We start from the raw sequence: 24,920 nt of genomic DNA, 5'->3' as shown, positions 1-24,920 counted from the left end.
TTGACAAAAAAAGGAAGGCCTTTCAGACCTGCATTTCACTATCTCCCTCGCATTTTGCTTGCCTTCTCTCCCCTGCTATTTGTAAGGCCTCGTTGGACAGCCACTTTGCTTTCTTGCTTTTTCTTTTAATTGGGATGGTTTTCGTTGCTGCCTCCTGTATAATGTTAAGAGTCTCCATCCATAGTTCTTCAGGCACTCTGTCCACCAAATCTCAATCCTTAAACCTGTTCCTCACTTCCACTGTGTATTCATAAGGGATTTGATTTCGATTGTATCTTACCGGCCCAGTGGTTTTTCCTACTTTCTTCAGTTTAAGCCTGAATTTTGCTATAAGAAGCTGATGATCTGAGCCACAGTCAGCTCCAGGTCTTGTTTTTGCTGACTGTATAGAGCTTTTCCATCTTTGGCTGCAGCGAATATAATCAATCTGATTTTGATGCTGCCCATCTGGTGATGTCCCTGTGTAGAGTCTCTCTTGTGTTGTTGGAAAAGAGTGTTTGTGATGACCAGCTTGTTCCCTTGGCAGAACTCTATTAGCCTTTGCCCTGCTTCGTTTTGAACTCCAAGGCCAAACTTGCCAGTTGTTCCTTTAATCTCTTGATTCCCTACTTTAGCATTCCAATCCCCTATAATGAGAAGAACACCCTTCTTTGGTGTCATTTCTATAAGGTGTTGTAAATCTTCATAGAATTGGTCAATTTCAGTTTCTTCAGCACCAGTAGTTGGTGCATAAACTTGGATTACTGTGATGTTAAAAGGTCTGCCTTGGATTCATATCGAGATCATTCTATCATTTTTGAGATTGCATCCCAGTACAGCTTTCGCCACTCTTTTGTTGACTATGAGGGCCGCTCCATTTCTTTTACGGGATTCTTGCCCACAGTAGTAGATATGATGGTCATCCGAACTGAATTCACTCATTCCCGTCCATTTTAGTTCACTGATGCCCAGGATGTCAATATTTATTCTTGCCATCTCCTTTTTGACCACATCCAACTTACCAAGGTTCATTGTTCTTATATTCCAGGTTCCTATGCAATATTTTTCTTTAGAGCATTGGACTTTCCTTTCGCTACGAGGCATATCCGTAACTGAGCAACCTTTCGGCTTTGGCCCAGCCCCTTCATCAGCTCTGAATCTATCTGTACTTGTCCTCCGCTCTTCCTCAGTAGCATGTTGGACACCTTCTGACCTGAGGGGCTCATCTTCCAGTGTCATAACTTTTATATGCCTGTTGTCTTTGTCCATGGAGTTTTCTTGGCAGGGATACTGGAGTGGCTTGCTGTTTCCTGCTCCAGGTGGATCACGTTTGGTCCAAACTCTCCACTATGACCTGTCCATCTTGGGTGGCCCTGCACAGCATAGCTCATAGCTTCTCTGAGTTATTCAAGCCCCTTTGCCACGGCAAGGCAGTGATCCATGAAGGGGAGTATATTGTGTGCTTCACCTAACATTAAAGATAAAACATTTTTCTGAAAGAAAAGCTTTGTGTTCATTTGCAAATTGACATGCTCCTATCCTCTGCTTCCTTTTAATGGAAGGAGCTCAAGCTTTCTGAAAGATGATTTAAAAGGCAAATACATAAAAACCGCACTCAGTTTGACCTCGTTAAGCCTTGTGACCAGCGAGAAAAATTTTAACGCCACAATGAAACAATTCCCTTGGGAATCCTGACTGGTTCCAATGCTATCAATTGTTTGAGACGTATAAAAGTGACAAACGAAAAGGTTTTGCGCCAGAAAGTTCTAAATTTTTTAATTTTTTTTGGAATAGATTTTTATTAAATTTTCCACCGTAATAACACAAACCACAAATCAAAATGATACACAAAAAACAGAAAAGGAAAAAGGAAGGGAAAAAACAAACAAACCAAAAAAGAAAAAAGGGGGTGGTAAAAGGGGGTGGGGTGGGACAATAAGCAGATAGACAATAATAACAAACTTAATTCTTCACAAATCCAACTTTTTAAACATCTTGGTTGACTTCCTCAAATCCCTCCCTTATGAATTTCTTGTAATTTAAAAGTAACAGCTTTCCAGTATCATTATTAAACTAAAACAATTTCCAATTATGGTCATCTTATTCACTTTTCTTAACATTCTGAATTCCATTTATTTAATTATAGCTTAATTTATCCTAGGCCTATTTGTTACTTTCAAGTAGTTTCTAATTTTTTATATTACAATATTTGTTCAAATAGTCCTTGAATTTCTTCCAATCTTCTTGAAACTCCTTTTCTTTCTGGTCGCAGACTCTTCCAGTCAGGTCAGCTAGCTCCGAAAAGTCCATCATCTTCATCTGCCAATCTTCCATTGTTGGTAGTTGTTTTCCAATTTTTAGCAAGTAATATTCGAGCGGCCGTTGTGGCATACAAAAATAATTTAATATCTTTCTTGGGCAATTCTAAACCTGTTATTCCAAGGAGAAAGGCCTCTGGTTTCTTAATAAATGTATATTTCATCATTTTTTTCCAGTTTGTTATAAATCTTCTCCCAGAACTCTTTCACCTTGGGACAAGTCCACCACATATGGAAAAAAGTACCTTCTTTTTCTTTACATTTCCAACAAAGATTATCACTATTGTGATAAATCTTTGCTAGTTTTACAGGGGTCAAGTACTATCTATACATCATCTTCATAATGTTTTCCTTTAACATCGTACATGCAGTGAACTTAACTCCTTTCCTCCAGGGCCTCTCCCAGTCCTCCATCATTATATTATGTCCCACATCCCTTGCCCGATCAATCATAACCGATTTAACTTGTTCATCCTTTGTATGCCACTCCAACAACAAACTGTACATTTTAGACATATTCTTATCATTAGTATCTAACAACTCCGTTTCCAATTTGGTTTTTTCTGTTGCAAAACCATTTCTCTTATCCATCTTATATAATTCATTAATTTGATAATATTGCAACCAATTCACTTTATCTTTAATTTGTTCAAATCGTTTTAATTTAAAACCTTCCTGATTCTCTAACAACAAATCTGAATACCTCAACCATTTGTTTTCCATATTTAAATTTTTTTGGGCCTGTGCTTCCATCGGTGAAATCCATTTTGGTGTTTTTCTTACTAAGAGATCTTTGTATCTAGACCATACATTGTATAATGCCTTTCTAATTACATGACTCTTGAAACCACTGTGGGCCTTTATCTTATCATACCATAGATATGCATGCCATCCAAATCGATTATCCAGTCCCTCCAAGTCTAACACATCATCATTCTCTAATTGAATCCAATCCTTGATCCAGCAGAATGCGGCAGCTTCAAAGTATATCTTCAAATCTGGTAGGGAAAAGTCCCCTCTTTCTTTTATATCTGTAAGTAATTTATATTTAATTCTAGGTTTTTTCCCCGCCAGATAAATTTAGACAATGCCTTCTGCCATTCTTTAAAGCATTTGACATTATCAATGATTGGTAAAACTTGGAATAAAAACAACATCTTCGGCAATACATTCATCTTAACCACCGATATTCGGCCCATCAATGAAAGTTTTAGGTTTGATCATATCTCAAGATCTCTCTTGATTTCATTCCATAATTTTTCATAGTTATCTTTATAAAGATTCAAATTCTTTACCGATAAGTTCACACCCAAATATTTAACTTTTTTCACAGAAACAGGGCCTGTCCTTTCAAAAAGGTTTTTTCTTTCCTCATTATCTAAGTTTTTTTCTAAAACTTTGGTTTTGCTCTTGTTTAAATCCTGCTACCTGCCCAAACTCTTGAATCAGCTCCAGTGCTTTTACTGCACTGGTTTCTGGATCTTGTAAAGTTAAAACCAAGTCATCAGCAAAGGCTTTTAATTGATATTGCTTGGATCCTACTACAATGCCTTTAAGCTCCTCCTCTTTCCTCAACATGTTTAGCAAAACCTCCAGAACAGAAATAAATAGCAGAGGGGAAAGCAGGCACCCTTGCCTGGTTCCTTTCCATATGTCCGACAAATTGTATTTATCAGTCATATCGAAGAAAATCTTTGGTAGTCTGCCGGAACTTGGATTTTTCTGTCCCTGTGTTTTATCCATTAATGTTGATGCTACTCCATTCAGGTCTCCCATTAAAATCAATTTGTAATCCATATAATCCATGAGTTTTAAGTCCAGATTCTTAAAGAATTCCACTTTGCCATCATTTGGTGCATAAATTCCCAGCAAAAGAAATTTATCGCCTTGTGCCATAATTTCAACTGCAATGTACCTCCCTTCCTCATCTTTAAACAACAATTTGGGGTTCCATTTTTCTTAAACGTAAAAAAAAAAAGCCTCTTTTTTTCACTTTGTCAGATGAAATAAATTCCTGCCCAAGTTTCTTATTCTGGAGAACTTCCGTGTTGGCTGCCCGTTCTGCTGGAAGGGTGAGCTCTTTCGCTTGAAAGAGCACCGGTGCTTTGAAGGTTGGGGAAGCTGCTAGAGCGACGCGGTACCCCTTAAAAACCTTGGATTGAGCATTCTGAGGACTTGGTTTCCTGCGGGTGCCTGGAATGACTCCCTCACCCCCCGGTAAGCTCTTGATAAGGGCTCTGAGAGCGGGTGGGGTTCTCCAAGCGGCCAATTTCTCCAAGCAACTTTGATTGGAAAAGAGTAATAAATTAAAAATTGGACATTTAAGTGAAAAGGACAGGGACTTTAAAAAATGGAGGTCAGTCCCTTCCTCTGATTAAGAGACAAAACAGCTACATTAGCCGAAGCCGCGATCTAAAATTTACGACTTTCTAAAGACTTTCAAGTTAACCTTGGGATTTCCCCTTCTAGCAGGGGGAAGGGGGAAGATACTTTTCAGACTTGTTTAATCCTTGCAGACAGTTTGGATTTACGAGGTATTTTCTTTGTGGATGCGGACTACTCGGTCGGGAAGACTAGACTCCTTTGTGACGTTGTAAAGAAAAGGACACTTTCAACTTTCGTTTTCCTACTTGGGGGGAAAAAAGTAACTGCAGCTGCCCGAACTCAAAGGTTTTTCTTTTCCCTTCTCTTTTAAACAGTACCCCTACCCCTGGATATAAATTGTAAATTGTGACTGTGTAACTCCTGGGGAATTAAGAAAGGATTACAAGTTAGAAAGACTGTTGACTTTTATATTAAGACTGGTGGAGAGGCTTGAGAAGAGAAACTGTCTGCATCCTTATCTCCCCCTTGTGTTTGAGACTGACTTGAACAAAAGAATTGCAAGTTATGGATGGGGGAGAGAAAGGAGAGAGGACAGAGAAAACAAAAATCAAAGCAAGAAGGGACTCTAAGTCACCAACTTTTGAGGAGTCTGTGTTGCAATTGTTTCAGGAAATTAAAACAGAAGTAAGAGGAAATCAAAAGTCTATACAGGAATTAAAAAGTGACTTTGCTCAATTAAGACAAGATTTGACGCAAGTTAACTCAGATATATCAGCACATGAGTCAAGACTGACGCATTTGGAAATTGTGAGAATTGCTGACTTGGAGGTAATTCAGCGACAATCTCAAATTTCAATTGCATCTCTGCAGCTAAAACAGAAGGAATGTAATCCGAGATTGAGGGGTGTACCCCAGAAAGAGCAGGACAATATGAAGGATTGGTTAACTGAAGAATTTGCAGTGTACTGGGGCCTCTCAAAAGAAGAATTAAATTCCTGGATTGACCAGGCCTACAGATTTGGACCTAAAAAAGATACTAAGATCACACATGACTGTATGGTGATTTTTAAAACTAAAGAGCAGAGAGATGTTATTTTAGAAGAAACACATGTTATAAGACTTCATAGGAAAATTCTCCAAAATCAGAAAGTTCTAAATTTGAATCTGATTTGGTGAACTCTAAATCCAAAACTCTGTCCAAAAGCTAGGTCAAAGCAGGAATAATAAAATGGGCCCAGGATTTTGGGCATGTTATATATATGCATTAATGGGAAAACTTGTGGAGGGTGAACTGGAAATTCACAGCTTGCTATATACACTGAGATAGAACTTCCAGAAAATGTTTCATGGGTGGTATCTGACACCCTGGAAGCTCTCTAAAATGTACAAAAATGTCTCCAGCACGTGGTGGAGATGTAGAGAGGAAATGGGCACAATTTTTCATGTGTGGTAGCGGTGCAGGAAAATAGAGGTGTTCTGAGAGGACATTTATTCAGAGCTTAAAAGAATGCTAAATGTAGCTTTTTTAAAAAAACAACAACAACCTGGAAGCCTTCCTACTGGGGATCATAGATCCAGATATTCCCAAAAATGTTAGCGAGATCTTCCTTTATGCCACAGTTGCCACCAGGATGCTTATTGCATCAGATTGGAAAAGTGACAATGTTCCTTCTAGGACAGAACTGATTCAAAAACTGGTTGAATACTCGGAGTTGAATAATTGGAAAAAAAGAAAAATAAACCAAAACATGTATTCATTTCTAAGTGGGAAGTAGTTAAAATATATTTGAAAAATAATTGTCGCAGTCTAAACTCTGTTGTAGGGGATGCGGGTGGCGCTGTGGGTTAAACCACAGAGCCTAGAGCATGCCGATCAGAAGGTTGGCGGTTCGAATTCCCATGACGGGGTGAGCTCCCGTTGCTCAGTCCCAGCTCTTGCCAACCTAGTAGTTCGAAAGCATGTCAAAGTGCAAGTAGAGAAATAGGTACCGCTCTGGCGGGAAGGTAAAAGGTGTTTCCATGCACTGCTCTGGTTCGCCAGAAGCGGCTTAGTCAGACCCGGAAGCTGGCCACATGACCTGGCCAATAAAGCGAGATGAGCACCGCAACTCCAGAGTCGTCCAGGACTGGACCTAATGGTCAGGGGTCCCTTTACCTTTTTAAACTCTGTTGTAGCATTCAAATAAAATCTGTAGTAGTTGGTAGTAAGAATCAAGACCACAGATAATTAAATATTTATTTATACTTTATTTATATTTTTGACAAGTTTTGGCAAGAAGTTAATAATGAATATGTGAAATATGGAGTAGATGGGAAGTTGTATGTAAAGAAATAAGATATTCTTTATTCTGCTTATTAGATTTCCCCCCCCTTTTTCTATTAGTTGATTTGTTGTGTACTTTTGTATGAATGGATGATGAAGACTGTTTCTTTTGTTTCTTTCAGTTAAGCAAATACAATTTAAAAAAGAAAAGAAACATACATGGGCTATTATTGAATTCTTCCACACTTTATTTCACTGCCCAACTAAGCTTTTGCAGGTGTAAAACAATGGCTCTTTTCCAGCCTCGGAATAGCAGGATTGACAAGGTGGTATAGAGTGCAGATTATCAATTATTTCATCCACTTTTTAATAGGTTTCCTTTTGCAGACACACCGTTTTAAGCCTTGGCACAAAACATCATGCCAACACGAATAAATATGGTCACAGCCCCTTGTGATGATGACACAGTTGGCTGTATCTGGTTTTGCAGGACCTTTATTTCTTGGACGATAACTATCCCAGTAGCTGAAAAGGAGAGGAGAAACTACTCAGTCTGAATACTTATTTTATTGTGTACCTCTTAGAATCAAATACTTGCCTATCCTCCACACACTTATTCATTATTTTTGCAGTAACCCAGAGGAGTAACATTCAGAGAAGAATTCTCTTTTGGTCTAGAGCACTCCCCTGTCTCTCTGTCCTACCCTGTAGTCAGAGCTTACAGACTTTCTGCACTACCACCAACACCAGATGAGTCTCATTTTATTCCCTGTAATGATTGCTTTTTTATGTTTTGATATATGCTGTGAGCTGCCCAGAGTGGTTGGGGGAAACTAGCAGATGGGTGGGGTATTATTATTATTAGTGTCTGATTGGAAGGCAAATCATGTGCTAGCCTGCAGAAACACGTACATCCAGCCAGCACTTATTGGGCTTTCCTCAGGAAAATAAGGGGGGAAATATTCTTCCAGGCAAACCCTATAAATTAATAAATGGTAGGATTTTGATTATTTAGAGTGTTGAAGGGAAGATTGCAGGCCAGTGGAAAAAACAGGCTAAGCGGACTTCCGGGTTAGCACCATCGGCAATGGTGGAATTCCTCTGAACGAGAGGAATCCGCTCTGTGGAAATCGGGTCTGACCGCCACGGCGAAGGCGGAGACCCTTCAAAAATCACAGGCGGGTGAAGCCTGTGAACGTGGGATTCGGCGGGCACCATTAGCGCCTCCCCTACTCGCAGTGAAACCCGTTTTCGGGGATCCGGAGCGAAGTGGGGTGAGCGGCGCGGTGCTTTAAATCGACTGCTACTTCCACGGAGTGAAGCCGCACAGCCGTTGCCAGAGAGCGCTGACTTTTTCCTGTGGACATGTGGATTTAAAGGTAACAACCCGTGAGTAGAGTGAAGAATTGGAATTGGAATTTTAAAAGTTTGAATTTGGCAACGAAACGGGGGAGGCTCAAAACAAGAAGTTCGCCTTCCTCTTTGTAAATAGTCGGAAGCAAACAGATTCAAGCTAAAGCCTTGGAAAGTTAATTCTAAAGGTCTAAATTTCCAGCATTAAAAATAGTGAACCCCCCTTGGAAGCAGGAGAAGAGGGGCGGAGGTTTGGACTGTATTTGCCTGCAAAAGAGAGGGAAGGAGGCTAAAGCTCCACCGCTCAGAACCTGGAAACAGGCTGGCATTAAGACTGTTGTACTTTGGAGCATGCATTGATTGTGAATAGACTGTTCGCTGACAGCCAGCCAAATAAGAGAGATACATTGTTTCAACTATCCTCTTCTGACGCTAAAAAAGAGTAAAAGGACTAAAAGTAACTGTAAAATTAGTTTTATTGTTGCAACTGTGTTTTAAAAGGTGATATTTTGGATTAATACAAATACAATTAGAAACTATTTCCCTCTAGAGGAAGTTTCTGAAATTGCTACAAGAGCTGGAATTTTCCAACTGTAAGGTAAGACTTTGGGACTGTGGGACTGACCTTGAACTACTTAAGTGTTATGGCAGATGGAAAAGAAAAAATAGATTCGTCAATTCAAGACAAAACAACAAGGTCTGGGAAGTCTTGGCAGCGAAGAGCCTCTACATCTGGCCCTCCTGCCATATTTGCGGCTGTACCAACTCATTCTAAATCAAAAGGCATGTCATTAGAAGAAGCTCTAGCACTTGCACTCAGTAAGATAAATGAATCATTGAAACAACTTAATAAAAAAGTAGATGCTGCAAGTAAAAAAAATTGATCAGAACACAGAAAGTATAAATAGCTTGGGCCAAAAAGTTAATATCAATACAGAATCCATCAAGAAATTGATACAGGAATCTAATTTGACACGACAGACCGCAGAGGAAGCTAAGGAAAAAGTTGTTGCTGTGGAAGCTAAAGTAATTCAATTGGAAACAGAGAGAGTTCCAGACCTGGAGAGGCAACTTGAGGACCACAAGTTGACGCTTTCTATGACTGAGCTCAAGGAAAAACAGATAAATTTGAGGATCAGAGCTGTACCTGAACTGGAAAAGGACAGTTTGATAGATTTTCTCACGCAGGAATTTGCAGAATTTTGGGAGCTGGATTTGGAACAGGAGGAATTTAGAATTGTGAGGGCTTTTAGACTTGGAAGAGGAGGGAAGAATGAGAAGAACAGAACAAGAGATTGTTTGATTACCCTCCGATCTAAAGAAGAGAGAGATAGAATTTTGGGTTGGCACTACCAGAAGACTTTGGTAATACAACAGTCAAGAGTGGAAATATTTAAAGATATTCCGAAACATCTTTTGGACCTTAGGTCCAACTATGGAGACTTGGTTGGCCTGCTGAGAAGGAACAAAATCATCTTCAGGTGGGAATTTCCCCAAGGTCTATCTTTCAGCTTCAAAGGAAGGAAAATAAAAATAAGATCGGAAGAAGACAAAGTAAAGTTTTTGAACAAATACGAGGAAGATTTGCAGAAGGAACTTGGAAAAGAGTCAAAAGTGTCTGACAGAGGATCGTCAGACAGAGGATTAGAGCAAAGAGCATTGGACAGAAGATCACCAAAAAGAGGAATAGTGGATATAGCAACATTACCTTTTGGACTGGACCGCCTAGTGAACGAGACATCGACACCACCAACAGAAGAAGAGCAGGCATTGGGTGCAGTTGGAGGAAAATCAGAGTAACTACATCATGGCACTGCAAGTATTAATCTGGAATATTAATGGTTTGAACTCCCCGGAAAAAAAGGCGGACAGTCTTTCATTTACTCAAGAAACAACAATTGGACTTGATTTGTCTGCAAGAAACACATGTGATAAGGCTACACAGGAAGATATTGAGTAATAAAAGATTGGGCCAAGAATTTATTTCATCAGACAAAGTAAAAAAAAGAGGAGTAGTCCTTTATGTAAAAGAGAGCCTATCACCGAAATTTATATTTAAAGATGACCAAGGAAGATTTGTTGCATTTGAAATTCAATAACAAGGAGAGAAATTTTTGATAGTAGGTATTTATGCACCAAATGAAGGAAAATCGGAAGTTTTCAAGAAGTTACATGAGATCCTGATGGACTATATGGATTACAATATGATTCTGATGGGAGATATGAATGGAGTGGTGTCTACAAATATGGACAAGGTACAGAGACAGGTAGTCACCAAGGATGGTAGACTACCAAAAACCTTTTTTGACATGACTGAAAATAGGGACTTAGTTGACATCTGGAGAACGAAGAATCCCCTGGGAAGAGAGGGAACTTTCTTCTCTGAGGCTAAGATGACATGGACAAGAATTGACCAAATTTGGGTAACTGGAGGACTGGCTCCGAAGACTAGTAAAGTGGAAATCTGCCCCAAAACTTGCTCCAACCATAATGCTGTGAAGATGGAAAATGAAACTGATGCCAACTGGTTCCTTTAGGTGGAGGATGAATGATACTTTGTTTAGGAATGAAGGCTTCCGGGTTAGCGCCATCGGCGATGGCTGAATTCCTCTGAGAGAGAGGAACCCGCTCCACAGGAATCGGGTCTGGCTGCCGCGGCGAAGGCAGAGACCCCTAAAAAATCACAGGCGGGTGAAGCCTGTGAGCTTGGGATTCGGCGGGCACCATTAGCGCCCCCCGAAATGCAAGGAACCCCTTCTTTGGGCAATCTTTAGCATAGTGGGGATGATTGGCGCGGTGCTGTGAATTGACCGCTACTTCTGTAGAGTGAAGCCGCATAGCTGTCGCCAGAGAGCGTTGACTTTTTCCTGGAGAAATTGGGACATTGAAACAACAACCCATGAGTAAAGCGGAAATTGGAACTTTTTGAAGGAAAAATTTAAAAGAGATAATTCTGAATCTGGCAACGAACAGGGGAGGTCAAAAACAGGAAGTCTGCCTTCCCCTTTTGTAAATAGACGGAAGCAGAGAGACGGAGCTAAAGCTTTGGAAAGTTAATAATTAAAGCATATATTCTAGTATTAAAAACAGTGAATTCCCCTCTCGGAAGCAGAAGAAGGGGCGGGGGTTTGGACTGAATTAGCCTTCGGAAGAGAGAGGAAAGGGCAAAAAATTTCCATCACTCACACCCTGGAACCGGGCTGCTATTAAGATTGCGCATCGACTGTACTTAGACTGTTCCTTGATAGTTAGCCAAGTAAGAGTGATACATTGTTTCAACTATTTTCTCTGCTACAAAAAAAGGCAAAGAGACTAGAAACAATTGCTAAACTAGTTTTACTGTCGCAATCATGTTCTAAAAAGTGCCACAAGTGCTGGAATTTTCCAACTGTGTGTTTTGACTCTGGGACTGTGAGATTTCAACTGTATGTTTTGACTTGGGACTGTGAGATTAACCTTGAGCCGTTGAAGTGTTATGGCAGATGGGAAATGAAAAATAGATATATCAACAACAAGGTCTGGGAAGCCGTGGCAGCGATGAGCCTCTGTATCTGGGTCTTCTACTTTACCTGCGGTTGTTCCAACTCAGTCTAAATCAAAAGGAATGGCATCAGATGAAGCTCTGGCAGTTGCATTAAGGAAGATAAATGACTCACTGGAGCAACTTACTAAAAAGGCAGATGATACAAATAAAAAAGTGGATGAGACAAATAAAAAAGTAGATGATAGAAATAAAAAAATTGATCAGAACACAGAAAGTATAATTAATCTGGGACAAAAAGTTAATAGCAATACAGAATCTATTGAAAAATTGATTAAAGAATCTAATTTGACACGACAGACTGCAGAAGAGGCCAAGGAAAAAGCAGCTGCCGTGGAAGCTAAATTAATTCAACTGGAAACAGAGAGCGTTCTAGACCTGGCGAGACAACTTGAAGATCATAAGTTGAAGCTTTCTATGATTGAGCTCAAGGAAAAACAGGAAATTTGAGGATCAGAGCTGTACCTGAACTGGTAAAGGAAGGTCTGGCAGATTTTCTCACGCAGGAATTTGTAGAATTTTGGGAGTTGAACTCGAAACAAGAGGAATTTAAAATTGTGAGAGCCTTCAGGCTTGGAAGAGGAGGGAAAAGAGAGAAGAACAGAGTAAGAGACTGTTTGATTACCCTCAGATCCAAAGAAGAGAGAGATATAATTCTGAGTCGGCACTACCAGAAGACCTTGGTAATAAAGCAGTCAAGAGTGGAAATATTTAAAGATATTCCGAAACATCTTTTGGACCTCAGGTTTAACTACGGTGGATTGGCTGCCCTGTTGAGAAGGAACCAAATTATTTTCAGGTGGGAATTTCCTCAAGGCCTATCCTTCACTTTTAAAGGAAGGAAAATAAAAATAAGATCAGAAGAAGATAAAGTTAAATTTCTCAACAAACACGAGGAAGATCTACAGAAGGAACTTGGAAAAGAGCCAAAAGCGTCAGACAGAGGAGCACCAGGAATTCTGGACGTAGCAACACTAAATTTGCAACTTGTCTGACAATACGAGGAACATAATTAATATCTTAGAAAAATTACAAGTGAAGATGAATACTAAAGCAGTTTTGATATTTGTGGACGCGGAGAAAGCCTTTGACAATATTTCTTGGAGTTTTATGAAGAAGAATTTACAGGGCATGGGGGCTGGTCAAGGTTCTGGAAATGGTATAGGTGCAATTTATTCAGAACAGAAGGCTAAATTAATTGTGAATAATGTAGTGATGGAAGAATTTAAGATTGAGAAAGGAACACGACAAGGTTCCCAATCTCTCCATTGCTTTTTATATTGGTCCTAGAGGTTTTGCTAAACATGATTAGAAGGGACCAATTGGTTAAAGGTATACAAGTGGGAGCTAAACAGTACAAATTGAAAGCATTTGCCGATGATTTGGTATTGACTTTACAGGAGCCAGAATCTAGTCCTAAAAGAGTATTGGAATTGATTCAAGATTTTGGTCAGGTAGCAGGTTTCAAGTTGAACAAGATGAAAACTAAGGTTTTAGAGAAAAATCTAACTGTGATGGAGAGAGATAAGTTTCAGAAGGAGACAGGATTAATGCTGGTCAAGAAAGTGAAATATTTGGGGGTTAACATGACTGCTAAAAACGTGAATTTATTTAAGGATAACTATGAAAAATGTTGGACTGAAGTGAAAAAGGATTTAGAAATATGGTCAAACATGAAGTTATCACTGTTAGGCCAAATTGCTGTGATAAAAATGAACGTATTGCCAAGGTTGCTATTTTTGTTTCAAACATTGCAAATTTTGGACAACAAGCACCAAGCTGGGCCGAGTCAGGGCATGAGCCTGCCCTGGCTCCAGATGCAGGGATAACCTCGTTGCCTTCAGCTGGGCCATCACTTACTGCTGCTCTACTACCAGTTGGATCAGGAGAGGCTGAGGTGGCCTCTAGGTCCATTAACCCATGGACATCTCCTGAGATGCAGAGACTAAGGTCTGAGAGAATGAGAGACCTGAGTACTCGCAGGAGGAGTGCTTTCCTTTGGGCGAGACAAGGAGGTGAGTCACCGGGGGATCAGGACCGGCTGTTACCCTGACAAAGATAAAAGGATGTCGGACCCCGCCCCAGGTTGTGGGAGCAACATTGCTGTTTGCTAGAACCTGCCTGAGACCCTGAGCCTGACGTTGCCTGGTTTCCTGCCTTGTGTCCTGCCTTGTCCCTGTCAGACTGTTTCAAGAAGTGGCAGAGAGACATCTCCAGATTTGTCTGGCAGGGCAAGAAGCCTCAAATAAAATTTAAGATATTAACAGATGTTAAAGAGGTGGATTTGCCTTGCCAGACCTTAAACTTTATTATGAATCAGCCACTTTTTGTTGGCTGAGAGAATGGATACTTCTTGAAAACACTGATGTGTTGGATTTGGAAGGTTTCAACAATGTATTTGGTTGGCATGCATATCTGTGGTATAATAAGGTTAAAGTACACAAAGCGTTTAAAAACCATATTGTCAGAAAAGCACTGTTTAATGTCTGGATAAGATATAAGGACTTGTTAGAAAATAAAACCCCAAGATGACTGTCACCAATGGAAGCGAAGGCACTGAAAAAACTCAATATGGAAGCCAAATGGCCGAAGTATTGGGAAATTCTGGAACAAGAGGGAGACAGATTAAAACTGCAGAGTTTTGAAAAATTAAAAAACAGAGTGCGAGACTGGCTCCATTATTATCAAATAATGGAGGCATATAATTTGGACAAAAAACTAGGCTTCCAGGTGGAAAAATCAAAATTAGAAACAGAATTGTTAGACCCCAAAGTTAAGAACCTGTCAAGAATGTATAACTTGCTGTTGAAATGGAATACTCAAGATGAAACGGTGAAATCTGCTATGATTAAATGGGCATAAGATGTTGGACATAACATTATGATGGCTGACTGGGAACAGTTATGGACCACAGGTATGAAGTTTACGGCATGTAATGCCTTAAAAGAGAATTTAATGAAAATGATTTACAGGTGGCACATAACACCAGTCAAGCTTGCAAAAATCTACCATTTGCCCCATAATAAATGCTGGAAATGTAATGAGACTGAAGGTACATTCTTTCACCTTTGGTGGACGTGCCCAAGGATTAAGAATTTCTGGGAGATGATTTATAATGAAATGAAAAAAGGTATTTAAATATACCTTCCTGAAGAAACCAGAGGCCTTTCTCCTGGGCATGGTCGGCCAATTGGTGCCAAAGAAGGATAGAACTTTCTTCATGTATGCCACAACAGCAGCAAGAATACTCATCGCGAAGTATTGGAAGACACAAGGTCTACCCACCCGGGAAGAATGGCAGATGAAGCTGATGGAGTACCAGGAATTGGCGGAAATGACTGGCAGAATCCGAGACCAGGGAGAAGAGTCGTGGAAGAAGATTGGAAAAAATTCAAAGTATATTTACAGAAATATTGCAAAATTAATGAATGTTAGAAGAATGCTGGAATGAAGTTATATGGTTTTAGCAGAAATATGATAAAGAATTAAGCAAAAACTGATAGTTAATGGGCTAAAGTGGAAAATTTAAAGTAAGTCTGTGTTAAGATAAATTATAGATCAAAAAACTGAGAAAGAGGGAAAGGATTTGCTGAACCAGTTAATTTGAATTAGAATACAAAAAAGGGAGGTGCGAGGAAGTCGAAGAAACAAGCAAATGAAAGATAAAGATATGAAATTTGGATGTGTTTTTAAATGTTTTTGTTTTTTCTTGTTGTTTTGTTGTATTGTTTCTTTTTTTATCTGATGTATTGTTTGTTGAATTTTTGTATTGGTTTTGTTTGTTTTTACCTTTTTTCTTTTTGTAACTATAAAATATCTAATAAATATTATTTGAAGGGGGGAAAAAAAACATTGAAAGGATATCTAGGCAAATCCAGCCAGCAATTACTGAAATGACAAAGGCAAATGCTAAAGAAGTCACCAAAGGACTGTATAATAAATAATCTAAAGCATTGAAGAAAACGAAAAAAATTAAAAATTTTAAGAAGCAGAAGAAAACTCACTGTGCACGTAAAAATCAATTACCGTATTTTTCGCCCTATAGGACTGAGAAAGAGGGAAAGGATTTGCTGAACCAGTTAATTTGAATTAGAATACAAAAAAGGGAGGTGCGAGGAAGTCGATGAAACAAGTAAATGAAAGGTAAAGATATGAAAATATTGGATGTGTTTTTAAATGTTTTTGTTTTTCTTGTTTTGCTGTATTGTTTCTTGTTTTTCTTTTCGATGTATTGTAAAGTATTGTTTTGTTCTGTTAATTTTTTTTATTGTTTCTTGCTTCTTTTTTCTGTAACTATTAAACCTCTAATAAATATTATTTTTTTAAAAAAGGGAAAAAAAGAGGATAAGCCTCCTTTCCAAGGCAGTGCCTCACGTGTGACAAAGTTGCACGGTGTGATGGCCTGGGACTCGGGCTTGGACTCGGAACCAGTGGAGTCTCAATCCGCACCGGATCCTTTGCCTCAGGCCTACTCTGGGGCCTGATTCTGAAGAGCCCCAGTCCGCACAGGTTCTCCTGCAACAAGCACCAGCTGGGCCGAGTCAGGGCCTGAGCCTGCCCTGGCTCCAGATGCAGGGATGACCTCGTTGCCTTCAGCTGGGCCATCACTTACAGCTGCTCCACTACCAGTTGGGTCAGGAGAGGCTGAGGTGGCCTCTGGGTCCATTAATCCACGGACATCTCCTGAGATGCAGAGACTAAGGTCTGAGAGAACGAGAGACCTCAGTGCTCACAGGAGGAGTGCTTTCCTTTGGGCGAGACAGGGAGCTGAGTCACCGGGGGATCAGGACCGGCTGTTACCCTGGCAAAGATAAAAGGATGTCGGACCCCGCCCCAGGTTGTGGGAGCAACATTGCTGTTTGCTAGAACCTGCCTGAGACCCTGAGCCTGACGTTGCCTGGTTTCCTGCCTTGTGTCCTGCCTTGTCCCTGTCAGACTGATTCGGGACTGGACCTGGACCACGTTGCTTGGGTTACCCCGGGGCCCAGCACACACAGCTTACAGAGAGGGCAATCCTAATACACTCCTTTGGCAAGAGGACGGTCCTAATCAGGTCCACCAGGCAATTTGATAGTAGCATTTTCCAGTCTTTGTCTTTTGTCCATTCAGTGAACAAAGCAGAAGACAGAGAGGGAACAGGGGTTGTGGGAGGGGTGTCTACCATTGGCAAGTGCCACAGCTCAGTAGCAGAGCATCTGATTTGAAAGCAGAAAGTCATTTTATGACTTACTAAATGTTCTCTATGTTTGTGCTAGGGAAGTTGGGAAGAACCTTTGAAAGTGGGATACTTTGGAGTACACTGGAAGGAGGACATTTTTAAGGGTTTAAAGCCCACATTTCCACAGTTTTCTTTGTTGCATCTTTTGCTATCTTAAATCTCTGCTGGGGTTCTCTCATCAAAGAGTACTCACCCCACACTTGGGTCTTGGCTTCCAGGATTCCCAACACTCAGAGGGTGGGCTGCCTTTGCACTCTGATTGAAGCAGGGGTGTCCAAACATTTTTCTAAGAGGGCCAGATTTGATGAAGTGAACGTGCGTGAGGACCGACCAAAGTTGTTGTCTTTTTTTTTTGGATTGAAGTTGTTTAGCTTTTTTTAGGATTTTACCCGAGAAAATAAACTGCTGCATGGGCCATATAAAACTAACCGGCGGGCCGGATTAGGCACCTGGGCCTGACTTTGGACATGCCTGGTAAAGCATCAGAGAAGCTTGAAAAGCAATTGCTTTGGTGCACCCCAGGTCCCTTCCCTCTGGAGTGCTGGAGGAGGTGGAAGGGTGGTGGCAGCAATGGCCAGAGAATAAATCCCACTGGTTGCGCTGCAGGGTTGTTGTGCTGCAGCTGGGCAAAAAGGTGGTGTGAGAGGCTCAGTTAATCACACCTTTCCTGCCCGTGCATTTTGTTCTTTTCCATTTTAACCATGTGCAATTGTTTTTGTATTTTGTAAACCACTTTGAAGCTCTCTGGAAACAAATTGGTCTATAAATTAAACAATCATAAAGAACAATAGAAACACAGAAACATCTTGGCTCTCTTCAAATACTTATTGGTTATGAAAGTTCCCAGATGAGGAGGAGTTTGGACTTACAGATTATCCATGCGAAAGCCCTTTTGATAGCAGCGCCAATCTGAGCCTACCATGGAAACTCCAATAAAATAATCGGTTGGTCTGGGCTTCACTATGGATACAGCAAAGGCCTACATCACAGAAAAGAAGAAAGTCTAGATAAGGGGGAAAGAAGGAGCAAAAATGCCTAGGTCTTGGTCTCATTGAGGAGCAGGAAACTTTAGCTGGCAGAAATGCAATGGGCAGATTGATCACCAGAACAAGCGGGTTTGCGCATGTAACACCAATCAGGGCCCAATTGCACTGGCTGGTGATCAGTAGTCCAAATCGAAGTGCTGGTGTTGACCTATAAAGCTTTACATGGCTGAGGATCCAATACCTTAAGGATTACCTCTCCCCGTAGGAACCCACGTTACCCCGTGCTTGTCATCTGAGGCCCTTCTCAATGTCTCAGAGAGGTTAGAAGGATTGCAGAAAGAGAAGGGGCCTTTTCTGTGGTGGCTCCCAATTATGGAATGTTCATCCCAGAGAGGCTTCCCTGGCGCCATCATTACATGCCTTTAGATATCAGGCAAAACCATTCCTTTTCCCCAGGCTATAAAGTAATCTATAGCCTGTAAAAGTGTGGGGGAGACGACTGTTATTATGATGATTGTTTTATTATTAATAACCTGTCTGTTAGTATGCTTTTTTTCCTTACTTCATGGCAGAGTGGGGATTCAAATCCCGGTTTCCCAGGTCTCATTATTCCTGGTCTCCCCATACAATTGTATCCTGAACTATTGTGTTTCTATCACTGAAAAATATGTAATTTTTTAAAATGTTGTACACCACCCTGGGTTTTTATGATAAAGGAATAAATGGAATAAATAAATAAATGCTAATACTAATATGCCACCTTTTCCTCCAAAGGAGCTCAAGGTGCTGCATGCCCTTCTCCTCTCCCCATTTGTCCTCACGACAATCCCGTGGCGTAAGTTAGGATGAAAGGCAGTCCTGACCAGTAAACTTCATGGCAGAGTGGGGATTCAAATCCCGGTTTCCCAGGTCTCATGTCTGTCCCTTATCAGTCTCTACAACCACGGCAGACACTGAAATCTACCCCCAAGTCACACTCCTCCATTGTCTCTGAAGTATTTATTGCATGATCTGCTCTCCTCCTCCTCCTCACTTTCAACACATAACAATTTTGTATCGTATTTCATCCTTTCGCAGTATTGTATACACTGTTTCCAAGTCCTTGGGGTGGCAATGAAGTCAAATAAATATAGGGCTCCATGCCAAACAATCCATTCCTCACGTAACCTGTGGTGAATGTCACCTTTGAGCAATGCCCAGAATGTGAGAGGAACAAAAAGAGAGACAGGACAAGTGAGGTTGTAGTAGAAGCCAGCTTGTAGGACTCTGCAGAGTTTAAAACACTGATATTAGGGGGAACCTTGGGAGCACCTTGGGTGGGGGAACCACCCCCACTGAAGAAAATCTAGCATTGTCCTCAAAGACCCACTAGGACCCACTGGCTACGCACTTAAAGGATAAAGTTTTCAACTTCAGAGTGCATTTGTTTTCCCAGATGTTGCATTTCCTGTTGAAGAACCCAGTGGCTCTATAGAGGACGTTTAGTGGGATAGGTTTCACCTTATGCAATTAGCTGACATGGAGAAGGTACTGGCAGCAATGCATCCAACCCCTTGGCCCCTCAACTCCAATCCCTCCTGGCTTACCAAATCTATCAGAGGGGGCTGACTGGTTGGGTCCAGATTGTGGTTAATGCTTTGCTGCATGAGGGGGTGGTCCCTGCTGCATTGAAAGAAGCAGTGGTGTGACCACCGCTAAAGAAAGCAGCTCTGGACCCTTTGGATTGGAACAGGTGTGGGCCGTTGCCAATGTTCCCTTTTGAGGGAAGGTAGAGGAGAGGGCCATGGTAGATGCCCCAATGGCTAGAAGTGGCTTTTACCAGCTGCAGCTGGTTCAACAGGTCTGGTCATTCCTGAACCAAGATTCCTTGCCACAACAGTTCATACTTTGCTCAGTTCAAGACTGGATTACTGCAAAATGCTCTATATGAGGCTTCCCTCGTGCTTGACCTGCAGTTGGTGCTGAATGCTGCAGCATGATTGCTGACAGGAGTGAGGCCTTGTTAGATATAACTTCTTTGTTCAGGGATCTGCGCATAGCATATTTGGTCTGAGAAGTACCATTCATTTCTTTCCCTCTTTCTCTTTTTGCACCCATTAAAAATTCACTAGCCAGATTTCTAACAGATTTGGGTCAACAGCCCAAAGTACCAGACACAGACTGAAAGGTGCAAGGGAGCTCCACCAGGTCTCCTGTGAAATTCGACCTTGCTGTAGCCAATTCCTTCTAGACAGTTTCAGAACTGTTTTTGAGTACAGAGTATATACCAAAAAACCTAGAATGAGCCACCATTTAAACAGTTCGAAAGAAAATATAGGAAACAAAACCTGTAGTACTGACATGATGGGAAAGAAAATACTTAATAATAATAATAATAATAATATAATATATTTATACCCCGCCCATCTGGCTAGGTTTCCACTGTAATGGAGCTGTTGCCCTCAACAACATGGCCTTTTGACTGTGTCCATACTATTTAAAATCCTGTACCTGATAGAGAACTTGTACATAGTACACAGAGAACTTGTGACCTTCCCTATGTTGCTGGTTCGCAGTTTGAGACCGTCACCCTGTAATTTCACAGGGAAGAGCCCTAGTGGGCCAGAGCTAGTATGCTCATCCCTACGGCCCTCTGCACATGTGCTCACTTAAAGCACCTGAAGAGAGCTACCCATTCTCTGTTTCCAGCTGTGCTAATCTGACTGATATTTCAAAACGGGATTGGCACCAGAATGTGCCATTCTAGCCTGTAATGGAAAAGAGAAGTCTGTCCCAATGGTTCTGAAATCGCCTATTGCCTCAAAGGTTTTGGCACCTTGACCTTGACCGATAAAAGTGGTTTCTGAGTAACTTACTAATAGCCTGCTGTAGTTCACTGATTTTCTTTTTCTCTTCGGATATTGCCGCAGATATATTCTCAGCTTTCTTGAATTTTGTGATATCTAAGAGAGTAGCAACAAATGAAGTCGGGAGGAATCTCAAACAGCCATGTACAGATACTGAGCAGCCATGTTTCTCAAAATATAATATTTACTTTTCATATATAGGAACCTAGGAAGTTGCCTTATACAGCATCAGACCATTCATTAATCTAGATGAGAATTGTCTGTGCTGAGTAGCAATGGCTCTCCAGGGCTTCTGAAAGAGGTCATTCCCACCTCTGCCTGGAGATGCTGAAAATTGAACCTGGGGCCTTTTTTAACACAACAGCAACAATGGCATTTGCACGTCCACTGAGCTGGAGTCCTTTCCTGGAGCTTCTGGATAGCTCAGTCAGTAGAGCACGAGACTCTTAATCTCAGGGTTGTGGATTTGAACCCCCCAATGGGTGAAAGATTCTTGCACTGCATGGGGTTGAGCTAGAAGACCCTTGTGATCCCTTCCAACTCACCCATTCCTGTTTGACTTCCCTGAACTGAGTAATGAGAAGAAATGGTGGGCTGTGGAAGGAGCTCCTGCGCAGACAAAAAGTAACATATGACTTACCATCTGCCTCAAAAAGATCCGGAAAGGTGTCTTCTACCATTTGCAGAATCTTTGTCGTTCCTTCTTCAAATATGGCTCTCCTTTGCACTTCCTTAACATCTAAAGGTGATGATGGGGAAAGTTGTTCAACACACGTGGGAGAATAGCTTTGCTTCCCCCAACACTCCTTTGGAAGGGATTAAGTTGCATTTGGAATGAGACTTCTGTCGTATAAGTTCCAATATGCAATGTACTTCCCAAAATTTGTAGAGGAAGATTTCCCCCTCTAGGAAGGTCCATTTTCAAGCCTCTAGATCTAATTTAGAGTCCTTAGCCCAAGATCTTCATAGATAGATAGATAGAATGAGTGTGTGTGTGTGTGTGTGTATGTGTGTGTATTCTGAATTGCAAAGGTGCCGGGCCCTTACAGGAGATGGACATGATGGCTACCTCATTTTGACAAGGAGATCGAGACCTAGAATCCCCTTCTCCCTCCACCTGACACTTGACGGAGGTGTTCTCCAGAACGTCTGTGGGTACTCCAGCCTCTCGATATCCTTGGGAAGCTCTCCTTCCCCCAGAGGTGAAGCAACCTGCTCTGGTACTTGGAGTGGCACTCGTCCCAGGGGGTGTGGAGTGCCACCCAGGGGGGATGTGGTGTGTGCCCCGGAGGTCATGGCACGCGTCCCGGGGGCATGGAATGCTGCCCGTAGGGGTGGCGTGCTTCCTGGGGGGATGCATACCGCTGGGGTCGGTGCACAGTGAGTAGGGCGTGCCCCGGGAGACACTGCTGATTGGGGGTCGGCATCTTGTCCTCCCCCCTTTGGAATGACACTCAGTGCAGCCCCCCCCGCCACGGAATGCCCCTGCCTCCCCCTGCCTGAATCTCTTTCAGTAGCAGGATAGCTGCCACCAGGTGGGCTTGGCTTGGCTGACCAGGGTCGGGTCTACCCCTCTCTCACAGTCCAGATTTGTCAAGAAAGGAACAGCTGAATGCACATATTTACGCTGGGCCATGAACATTAGGAAGGTTTTCTACAGGCTCCCAAAAGCAACAGTCTGGCCCCCAATCTGCTTCATCCGTGAGGTAGTGTAGCTGCTTTGGGTACTTCTCAGATTTGAGGACCCTAGGCCGCAACAGATGGTAGATGGTAGAGGTTGCAGTGTGCTCATCCAAGGAAGGGGTTAATTGCCTGAGTACAAAGGAGCAAGGCACATTCCAGAAGAACTCCTAGAAGAACCAGTTGGGAAACGGCTGGTGCTGTGGTCTAAGCGACTGAGCCTAGGGCCTGCTGATTGGAAGGTCGCCGGTTCGAATCCCCGTGACGGGGTGTGCTCCGATTGCTCAGTCCAAGTGCCTGCCAACCTAGCAGTTTGAAAGCATGCAGTGCAAGTCGATAAATAGGGACCACTGCAGCGGGAAGGTAAACGGTGTTTCCGTGCGCTGCTCTGCTTTTGCCAGAAGCGGCTTTTTTTTTTTTAAATAATATTTATTAAGATTTTCATAATGTAATACAAACAGAAAAAAGCAAATAAAAAAGAACAATAACAAACAAAGACAAACACAAAAGAAATAACAACATTTAAAAAAGAATTTCATCTTTCAGAACAATTCTTGCTTCAGCTTGTTTCTTAGACTTCCCCACACCTCCCTCCTTTGTATTCCAATGCTATTGTTTGTTCAGCAAATCCTTTCCCTCTTTACTTTTATCTCAATGGAGTCCTTTGCCTTTTTTTAACAAATCAGTTAAAAGTCTCTGAGCATTTCTTCAGGGACAACCCTACGGTGCCACTGGTTTCAATGGGAGAGAGTACATTAAATGTTTATCTCACCAACTGAAATCAGGGGGTGAAAGGGCTTAGTGGAGACCAGAACCTATCCTTTCCTTTTAAAAGTCTCCACTGAAATGAAGCAAGCAAGAGTGAATTGTAATTCTGCCCTTTACCCTTTTATATTTTCCTAGAAGACTGAAACTTACACAGATAGGTCAGCATTATTGCCCCTATAACGGAGCCCATCACAAGCACTGCGCCAACATACAGGGAATATGAAGATTCGAAGAACTTTTTCACTTTTTCCTGCCAAGGTTTTAGTTCTCCTTGATGGACAGGAGGAGAGAAAATTCTGCTTTAGCCATCAACAGACAACATCCCAGTGCCACCCCAGTCAAGAAATTTCCCATAATCTCTGACAACCCATCTAGAACAACATATGGCAGTCAGCTTCCTAAACCCATGGTGGGGGGTTGCTCCACTGTGAAATGCCAGGGGGCCAGACCCTTGGAAGGTAAAGTGGATGAAGGAATCTGGCATGGAAGTATTGCTTCTTGAAGATATTTTTCTGCTCGTGTTTCCTTTCCTGAGGCCTCAGGAGCATGAAGAGACATCACCCGGGACTAGAAGGACCTTGCTCTGACCCAGCAAGCTCTTGCTATGTTCTCATAGAATAATAGACTAAGGCGCAAGGGACTACGATGTTCATCTAGTCCAACCCCCTGCAATGCATGAATCTTTCCCCAATGTGGGGCTCAAACCCGTGACCCTGAGATTAAGTGTCCCACTCTGCCCACTAAGCATAATGTTCTTATAGTGAAAGGTAGAGCTGAGCTGAGACTTCACATCGAGATGTTGATCCTCAACTAGCAGAGTGGATAGGACACCCTCAATGTGTCTGTTACCCCGGCCTGGAACAAGGACACAGCACACTCATGGGAAGATTAGGGTTGTGGAGTTCCATCTGGCTGCCCTCCATCTAGTAAGTGGAAGGGGCTGCAGCAGTGGATGAGTTGTAGTGAGGGCGAGTGCCCATCAAGGAGAGCTTTCATTTCAAGCTGGGGCTTTCACTGCCAGCAGCAGATGGTGGACACAAGCTCAAGTTCATTGCTCCTCAGTTGGACTTGGTGGATGCCCTGGTCCTATAGAAAATGCTTGTCCTCACTCTGGTCTTCCCCATCATAACTTTCCTTTACTGTTCCTTCTTCCTCCGTGTTCTAATGAGCATACAGACCTGGTGTTTTTGCGGCCTTGTCTCCTGCGGGTGGTTCAGCTTTCTCCGGTTTATCTATATAAAGACAGCATGAGCATAGTAATGTTATGTGATGAGATGAGATGATCAACATAAAAATAAACATCGAGCATAGCCCGAAATATCTCAGCTCTGTCAATTGTCTACAGTACAATGTACTGGAGGGAACATATCAAGTCAGCAGATCTCTGTGTTCCTGTGAAGAGAAAATAGTAAATGAAGGGACTTACCTGGTGGCTTTTTAGGAGCCATTGAACTGGTTTCTTAATTTTTTCACAACCTGTGGGAGTATAAAGTAGACAGTGAAGTCAATGCCTTACTTAAAAGCAGAGTCACAATGGGTAATTCATAGGCAGTGTTGCCATGGAGACCCTCTCCCAGTTAATTTCTTATCCCTCTGATCTACCTCTCTACAATCCCACTATAGAGCTCTGCAGGAATCTTTTA

General features: G+C 41.8%; 1 protein-coding gene across 3 annotated transcripts in view; it reads right to left on the bottom strand.

The window, feature by feature from the left end:
- Window positions 1-7,112: 7,112 nt before the first annotated feature.
- LOC310657683 (uncharacterized protein) overlaps window positions 7,113-24,920 on the bottom strand; it is a 37,957-nt gene continuing 20,149 nt past the window's right edge. The window contains exons 1-8 of one of the 3 annotated variants that reach the window (XM_083398764.1): window positions 24,704-24,793; window positions 24,456-24,509; window positions 23,428-23,547; window positions 21,470-21,568; window positions 20,839-20,925; window positions 19,005-19,166; window positions 17,867-17,978; window positions 7,113-7,410 (exon numbers count right to left, since the gene is read on the bottom strand). In XM_083398764.1, coding sequence (XP_083254890.1) covers window positions 7,236-7,410; window positions 17,867-17,978; window positions 19,005-19,166; window positions 20,839-20,925; window positions 21,470-21,568; window positions 23,428-23,547; window positions 24,456-24,509; window positions 24,704-24,725 — 831 coding nt within the window. In that variant the 5' untranslated portion in view covers window positions 24,726-24,793 and the 3' untranslated portion in view covers window positions 7,113-7,235. Of the gene's footprint in view, window positions 7,411-17,866; window positions 17,979-19,004; window positions 19,167-20,838; window positions 20,926-21,469; window positions 21,569-23,427; window positions 23,548-24,455; window positions 24,510-24,703; window positions 24,794-24,920 lie in introns of those variants that run through there. The other 2 variants (XM_083398766.1, XM_083398767.1) reach the window with 2 other exon arrangements.

This window comes from Podarcis tiliguerta (assembly GCF_965153285.1).
Source record: "Podarcis tiliguerta genome assembly, chromosome: 9".
In the NCBI taxonomy this organism is placed as follows: domain Eukaryota; kingdom Metazoa; phylum Chordata; class Lepidosauria; order Squamata; family Lacertidae; genus Podarcis; species Podarcis tiliguerta.
This window is presented reverse-complemented; position numbering and strand designations above follow the sequence as displayed.